General features: G+C 43.9%; 1 protein-coding gene across 1 annotated transcript in view; it reads left to right on the forward strand.

Moving 5' to 3' along the window:
* LOC145414397 (uncharacterized) overlaps nt 1-8835 on the forward strand; it is a 321717-nt gene that overhangs the window by 296446 nt on the left and 16436 nt on the right. Inside the window, exons 36-37 of the mRNA XM_080283937.1 lie at nt 4250-4291; nt 6656-8179. Of these exons, the coding sequence (XP_080140063.1) occupies nt 4250-4291; nt 6656-8179 (1566 nt within the window). The remainder of the gene's footprint in view (nt 1-4249; nt 4292-6655; nt 8180-8835) is intronic.

Below are 8835 nucleotides of genomic sequence, written 5' to 3' on the forward strand. Positions count from 1 at the left end.
TGAATTATAGACAAGTGTCCCTAACCAGCATCGTCACAAAATTGTGTGGGAGAATCCTGAAAGGCAGATGGATAAAATATCTAGAAGAGGTGAATATTTTGGCTGAATGTCAGTTTGGATTCAGAAGTGGAAGGTCATGTGTTTCCAACTTGTTGAGCTTTTATTCAAGAGTGATTGACGTGGTACAGGAGAGAGACGGTTGGGTGGATTGTGTATATTTAGATTTGGAGAAGGCCTTCGACAAGGTACCCCATAAGAGATTAATGTGGAAACTAGAGTATACAGGAGGACTGAAGGGGAAACTCCTGGAATGGATGAGAGACTTTTTGAGAGACAGACGAATGAGGACAGTAATAAAGGATAGGATATCTGGATGGAGGGAAGTAACAAGTGGAGTCCCTCAAGGCTCGGTGTTGGCGGCAGTAATGTTCGTGATTTACGTAAATGATATGGTAGACGGAGTGTACAGTTACGCAAGTCTGATTGCTGATGATTTAAAGATCTTGAGGATGGTAGAGGTTGAGGAGGATTGTAAAATACTGCAGGAGGATCTAGATAGGATACATGATTGGAGCTGGATGTGGGAAATGAAATTTAACGCAAAGAAATGTAAAATATTGGAAATGGGTAAAAGTACCAAGAGGCCATCAATGAGTTATTTGATGGGAAATGAATCAATCACAAAAGCAAGAGAAGAGAATGATTTGGGAGTGCTGGTCCAGGATGGTTTGTCACCTGAAAAAGATATTAACAAGATAGTTAGAGGGATATATAAACTCTTGACTAACATGAGAGTAGCTTTTCATTGTTTGGATGAGATGAAAAAATTGATAATGGCCATGATCCGCCCCAGGTTAGAATATGCAGCAGTAGTGTAGTCCCCACACAAAAAAGAAAGATACAAACAAGATTGAGAGAATACAAAGAACAGCAACCAAGATGGTCCCCAGCCTGGCAGATCTGTCATACAGAGAGAGGCTAGAAAAGCTGGAGTTGCCTTCCTTAGAGGAAAGGAGAAAAAGGGGAGACATGATTTCAGTATTTAGGACCATGATTGGAGTAGATAAAATTGACTGAGAAGGTCTGTTTGTATAGGATAAGGGTGCAATAAGAGGACACAGAATGAAATTGAAGAAGTCAAGGTGCTTGAAGGGTATCAAGAAATATAGTTTTCCTTATAGAAGTATAGACCTGTGGAATAGCCTGGACAAAGAGATCGTCTAGTCTAAAAACTTAAACGAGTTTAAAGCTAAATTTGACTTATTGAGAAGCAGAGATGGGATCCCACGAGCGTAGCTCATTTCCTGTATACCGGAATTAGGTATATTTGGTAAATACGTAAGTATTTGGAACGACTTAGACGAAGAGGTGGTGCAGGTGAAAAACATTCATGTGTGTAAAAGTAGACTACATAAATCTGGATATGGAGACAGGACAACACAAGCATTGCTCAATTCCTGTATACTACAAATAGGTAAATACACACACATACACACACACACAGACACACACACACATTTTTTTTTTTTTTCTCTCTCTCTCTCTCTGAAAGAATTGCGTTCCAGTTGTTTGATATGTAATGTTTTTCATATTAGATTCCAATTGCCTTGTTTGACTGAGGTACACTTCAGTTAACTTATCATTGTTGCTGTTTGTATTGTTGTGATTTGAGTACTTTTTTATATCAGCTCAGTATAATTTCTTTACCAAAGTTTTCTCCTGTCATTTTTGTATTTGCTCATGCCTCGTATTTTTATCATTAGTTACCAGCATTACTAATTTTCTCTTGAAATCACTTATAACAACCTTCACACACATAAAAGTACTTCCATCAATACTATAGTACAATGCTACAGACTACCCTCATACACTACACTACTTTCATTATTAGTACAATCATGCTGTTATAACTGATAATACCATAGTACTACCCTCATATGCTACACCTCTTTCATTATTACTACCATGATATTGTGTCTATTAACAAAATGCTATTTGGTTTAAGACTCCAGTAGCAACACTTGCAGTGTACAGTATGCTAGTGTTTTGGTCCCCTTAGCTATTAGCCCCCTTTCTTATAAGTGAACCATGCAGGTGCCTGTTACGTGCACTCGTCCTGCTTCCCCCAGGCTAATGACCAGATTACCACCATCGCTCGTCATGCCAGCTTCTGTAGTTTGCTGGTGGAATTTACATCTCTCAGTTTATATGTTGCTTGTTGATAGGCAACAGTACAGATAGTTTGTATGTGACCTCTGACATGTATACAGTACTGTAATTGTTACCATAATACAGTACTACTAGCTAGTGTACATACCTCTCATATCTTGAAACATAATACAGTGTCCTATAATTGAAAAAAAAAAAATGCTGCATTAAATAGAATAGGAGCAGTTGATTGCTGAAACATTGTACTCTAAAAACAAGAGGTACTCTAAAAGCAAGAGGATGTATCTTTAATTTTTCGGCATTCACCAGGACCAATTTCTTTCCAAGTGTTTCTTCTCAGCTGTCCACATGAAGCATAACAGACCTTGATATATATTATGGTTTATAAAAGATAGATAGTGATTTGATGAATATGCAGTGTTATAAAGCTGTTGATGACTGCTGAATAACTGAATTTATTAATTTGCTTAATTAAGAAAAGGTTCAAGAAGTTACTAGAATATAAGTTTGATTGGACTTGCACTACCACAACCACCATCACTGCAAGCGTCGCTGCCACCACTTGAATCGCCTTTTGTACACTCACTAACGTCGGTACCGTACCTCAGTAATAACTGTTGCCACCACTACCACCACCACCACCACCACCACCACCACTGCCTTCACTTCAATACCAGTGTGATCATTCTGTCACCACTGCCACCATCTCAAAAGCATCACTACTTCATAGTCTGCACCAAAACTTACACTGTCGGTTACATTTGTTTCCAGTACAGATTTCTTTCAACTTTATCTTCCTCTTGGGTTAATCCTAGTACTCATAAAGCATTTGCCTTCATTGCTATAGACTATCAACCCATGTTCTGCTCAGCCATCCTATGAATAACATTTAACGCCTTCAGTTCAGTGACATCCTTTTTTTATTTATTCTTGCTACGTGCAGACAGTTATGTTCAGCCAAGCCCATTGTGTTACAGGGGGTCTTTGGAGGCTGCGTCATAATTCTTCAGTTCAAAAGTCTTCCCTGAGCTGAATAAAAAAATCAGTATGTGGCAAGAAGAAAATGAAAGTTATATTCACATGCTGAAGGGGTCTACATTTAATACCCTTGAGTCTAGTGCCCTTAACCTGTGAAATGTTTGGGTCTGCAGCCCTGGAGCTTGCCTAGCTCCATCTCCCCTGATAATGATCTGAGTGTGGCCCCTGAGTTGCTGCTTGTGTGGTTTGTGAAGTCCTGTGTTGATGTAGCGTGTGTTGGAATGTTGTTGTGGTTACTTTTGGAAAATTGTAGCTGCAGCATATGAAGCTGAATAATGCCAGTTGCATAAGTGATTTTTGTTTTTAAATCCTCAAAATAATTTTGTTGGTTTATGCATTATTGTAAGCGTTACACATGTCAGAAAAATTTTGTTGTATTCTATGCCGGTTTTTAAGTTTGTTGAAGTGGTAAAATATTTCTCTACAGAAAACACATGCTCACCCTTCCAGGATAAATGTGCAAAATTACACATTATACAGAAGTTCAGAGCTGTTGTTAGGCATCTCCCATCAGTTTTACAGCCTAGCATGGGTTGTGGGCAGTAAGATAGTTAACCTATACTTGTGTCCTAACAATTGATTGAGTGTTTATCCAGGACAGCAATTGTGAGTCTGTCCTTAGTTATGCATTTTGTCACTAGTTTAGTAGCACAAACAATTTTTTTATAATTGGAAGAATCACAAGTGAGGAAAAATGCTTCCATGTATTCGTTGTACCTCCCAAGTGTATTATTTTTGTGGGAGAATACATTATCTAATTGGCTTTTTTTTTTTTTTTTTTTTTTTAAATACCTTTCTCTTGTTTTGTCCCTTTCTTATATTAAGAGGAAGAGAGGGAGGAAGTGGGGTAGCAGAAAGGGAGGAATTGTTTAAACTCAGAAGAATAATTGTTTAAGATAGCATTTTGCCAGTTTTTTTGTAACATGTGATGATATCCTCTCAGATTTCATAACATATTTTTAAAACCAGAACAGAGTCTGACATTGAGTTCCCATTTTCTGACATTGGGGAAAATCTAACTTCACTCCCATTTCCCTTCTAGCCTCCTCCGGTCTCCCTCCTACAGACACCAGGGCTTGCTCAGGTATCTAGACTCTCCTCCTCTCTCTGCATGGTCCTCGTTAAGTCTCCCCACCCCCATACCCCTTCCTTAGCTCCTATAGTATATTCTCCGAAACTTTGACTGCTGTTCAGATCCCCATTTCTTCCTGTTTTTGCAACACTGATGATGTTTGTCTCTTTGTTCATCCTCTCACATATTCAGTCTTTCAGGTCTACTTCCTGCCATTCATGTCTTTCTAGTTTTCCATTGTCACTCATTTTATCTTTTAGGTCACATTCCGTGTGTTCTCCAGTTTCTGTCCATTTCTTTTTAAACTTCTTTTCCAGTGACTTCATGGTCATTCAGGTTTCATGTTGGATAGTGTATTCTACGTACACCTTGATTTCCTTGTAAAGTAACAACAGATGAGAAGGGGCTTTAATACTGTCCCCATTCTCTCTCTGCCTGCTTGCTCTACGTACTAGGTTTCTTATCTCATTCTGTATTCATGTCCAGTTCTGATACTTTTGTAATCTCATCATCTGCTAGCTCCTTCTCTTTTAGTAATACATTGTCCATAGTCACTTTAATGTAGTTAATACATTCCTATTTATTTCTTTCATTAGCCACCACTGTCACCACATCTTACTCCTGACTTTTCATATTCACATGTCCCTCTGATTCTGTCCATATCCATTTTTCAGAGCCATTCTGTACATAGTCTGTTTCATCCTTTCCTCCTGTGTGATGTCTTCTCTGATCTTGTTGTCTGACCTTGTCTCTTTTACCTCCTCCTCCTCCTCCTCCTCCTCCTCCTCCTCCTCCTCCTCCTCCTCCTCCTCCTCATAGCTACATGTTTTATCCATGGTCAAACCCTTACCCTCCATCAGCCTTGAAACAGAGTACACTACTGTAACTCCTCCTCTTATTCTCATTTTGCTCACTGCCTGCCTTATACCTCTTACTTTTCATCTTATGTTTAGTTATGAACACAGATGTTTGCTGCTACGTCGGTCAGACTCTTGTGCTGCCGCTGATGAAATATTTTTAGTTAATATTATGATTCGGTTGCTACACTTTGGCATGACAAATGCAAGTGGCTGGCTGGCAGGCAGGCGGACGGGCACAGGAGCACCATCACCGCTGCGCCTACATGCTTCATGCCCACTAATGGTTCAGCGATTCCTATCCCAACCTGGTCACCCCCACTGGCACGACATCTCCCCTCACTTGTTAACCTTTCCTGTGTGCTCTCCTCTCCCACTTGTTACCTGTGTGGCACATCTAACCCGTGCTGCTTGTAGCCGTCCCTGCGCTGACACACCTGGTTGTCTCCCCACACTAGCGGCTGCCAGGCTAACAGAGGCTGACCTGGCTGTGCTGGAGAGCATGGTGCTGGCTCAGGAGGCTGAGGTCGAGGAGATGACCTTCGAACAAGCTCAGGCCGAGGCTCTGGCTGCATCTGAGGATTCACTTAAGGAATTGGAGATTAAGCACAAACAAGGCATCTCACTAACTCCAAAGAAAGCCCAGTCATCTCCCACAGCAGCATTCACAACCACGAGTGGAGCAGAGTCCATGTTCGGTGGAATCAGGGACACAGGACAAAACCTCGGAAACTTAACACAACGGGTGGCGGATGTGGCGTCGTCCATGGCATCGACGCTGGAGAGCATTACAGCAGTGGCAGAGGGGCTGGAGGGCAGCCACCACTCTAGTGATGAAGGGGAAGAGCAGATGATGATTATGCGAGACTCACCACGCTGGGAGGATGAGGAAATCCAGGCAGAAGATAATGATGAACCCAGGGCCATCAAGGCTGAAATAAAACTCTTAGTTAAGACCACTGAGGTCGGTAAGGAATCCATAGAAATCAGGAGCATCAGAGAGTTTGTGGAGAGTGAGAACCCCAGTCTGACTGGCTTTGATGGGGCAGTGCAACCCTCAGCTCCTGAAATGAGTGGGTTGACTACTGCAGGGGAGGGCATGTACACCCTGCAGCGACCCTCTTCAGGCCCGCGCACCCCCAGCCCCAGGTTTGTTCGGCCCCAGGCCTACCCTGCGGGCTCGGCCTACCCTGAGCCTTCACAAGACGAGTTTGATCTGATGGCTCAAGTGCGAGGTAAGGCAGGCTTCAGGCTGCTGCTCTAGTGCCTGTACTGCTTTTTAGCAATGTTTCTCTGTGTGTCATTTACAACTTAACAGAACTAAATTTGTGAGGAATGTATTTTGACAAACTAACATAGTAGATCAAAGTTTGAAGGCGTTGCTACACACCATAAGCCTTGCTCTCATAGATTAAAAATAAAAAAGTGAAGCCTATGGCAGGAGTACTGTACTTACCTGCTGATGATGAAGCTTCTTAACTAGTAGCCTCTACACTGCTTCTTCCCTCGTGTGTTTCAGACGGTGGCGTGCCCGGGGAGGGGAAAAGTGTAGAGCGCATGTTAACTGACACTATGGTGCAGGGTAGCCTCTCCACCACCATCACCACCACCACCACCACCACCAGCCAGGGTGCTCTCCCCACCCACTCTCCCTCTTCCCCTCTTTCATCATCTGATCTTCCTTCTAATCTTCCACTTAGTGCTACTACTTTTATCCCTTCCACAACCTCCTCATTTTCCCATCCTGACCTCCCTCAACTCCCCACTTCTCAACCTATGCCTCTACCTTCTCACAACCTTCCTGAGAGACCCTCACAACCCCACCCAAGTCTCAAATCCTTCTCCTTGCATGATCCTCTTGCTTGCATTGCACCAGGCTATGATACTTCTCCATCCTCTGCCACTAAGTTGTCCTCCAGTGCATTGTTAGAAAGAGACTTAATTTACGGTGCAGAGGCAAGTGTCAGTCAGCTGGTAGCATCACCTTCAGCAGGCTCATTGCTGTCTGAGAGTGTTGCACCGTTTACCAGGACAGAGGATGCCGGGGCACTGGCCAGTGTCACTTTCAACAGCACAGTTGCATCCCTGGGACCGGTGTCACCCACTGATAATTCGAGCGAAGACCATGCAGAGATGGAACGTACAAGCACCGAACTCTCCCCAGACAGTGTTAGGCTGGACCAGGACATCCTAGACACACGAACAGAGGACGAGGCACCAGACCTTGATGACGACCTGATCCCTGGCTCGCCCGTGCTCAGTGAACGTGTCTTGTCTATTGAGGCTACTGAGGATACAGATATTACCACTCCAATGGAAATGCGTGATTCACACACAGAACGTGATGCTTCTGCACCGAGCTTGGACCTTATTGCAGATGAAAAAGAATCTGAAGAGGCAAAGCTAGACCTGAAAGACCAACCTAGCAGTTTGTGGCCTGAGAAGAGAGACATGGCATATCTTGCTCAGGAAGTTCAGGAAATTGTTAACCGAGTGAACTTGTTGCACGAGCAGGTGAGACAGCAGAAAATAGAGCATTCAGCTGCCAGGTCAGAGGTGAGGATGATATTGGACACTTTGGAGGACATGAAAGAGGCTGTTGGGGATACTGATGATCCAGAGAATGTGGGCATCAGTATTCTGTCCAACATAGACTCTGTCTCTGAGAAAGTTACGTGGATGATAGACGAGTTGCAGTTGTCTGGCCCAGAGTTCTCAGACTTCTGGAACAGAGAGGATGTCAGGGTAGACCAGAGTGGACTAATGGAAGATGCTAGTCCCTTGTCTGACCAAAACCAGCCTGAGCGTAGCCTTTCAGACCTGTTGGACTCAGAAGAATTAAATCGAGATAGTCTGGAGGATGAGTTTGACCGTCTGGCTGCTGATCTCAGCCTCTCCCCAGGATCTGGAGCTGTCAAATTCCCCCCAAGACCCCCCAGTGCCACCACTCCTGATGATCTGTGTCTTCCTCTTCCTCCTGTTTCTCCCTCTGTCGCTTGTTCCTCTTCCTTGCCCCCTGCCGATGCCCCCCGATCTCAGCCAGGTACGGAACTCACTTGTGGTTCTTCCTCCACAAACATAGGCCCTCCCCTGCTACATTGACCATACCATACCCTACCACACACCCATTCTTGAGAACCCAGTTAGGTAGGAAGCAGGTCAGCTTTAGGTGTACATATTATTTTCTTGCACAGCCACACAAACATAGGCATGTTAGATAGTCTGCTTTTTGGTTGACAGCAGCTGAGGGGATTTGGGTGTTGTTATACTTACAGCCAAAGATGGTGCAACTAGCCAACAAGCTGCCCGGGTAGACACGAGTGCTGTGAGTAGTGATGACACACAGAAAACTGATGGGGATTCAAAATTTGTTGACATAAACTTAAAGGCTCACAATCCAGTTACAGAGCTCAGACTTGAGCCTGGACTTGAGCCATCTAAGTTCTCAAAATCCTCAAGTACTGGGGGAGTGGAAGAAAGTACAGCCCAAGAGCTGTATAGCTCTGTTGTTGCCTCAGAGGAGAGTGGTGCTGATGGTGAAAATGTAGTGGTGCTACGTGAATCTGGCCGCAACAGTGGCCCCCGCCCCACCACCTTCCCTTTGTGCCTGCTGCAGCCTGATGTGGTGAGTGCCACCCCTGAGGCTGAACAGTACATCACGCAGCAGCAGGAAGTGCTGGAGGAGCTGGGTCGTGGTGG

This window comes from Coenobita brevimanus, chromosome 13 (assembly GCF_032717465.1).
Source record: "Coenobita brevimanus isolate Jiangsu-jjx chromosome 13, ASM3271746v2, whole genome shotgun sequence".
Lineage (NCBI taxonomy): Eukaryota > Metazoa > Arthropoda > Malacostraca > Decapoda > Coenobitidae > Coenobita > Coenobita brevimanus.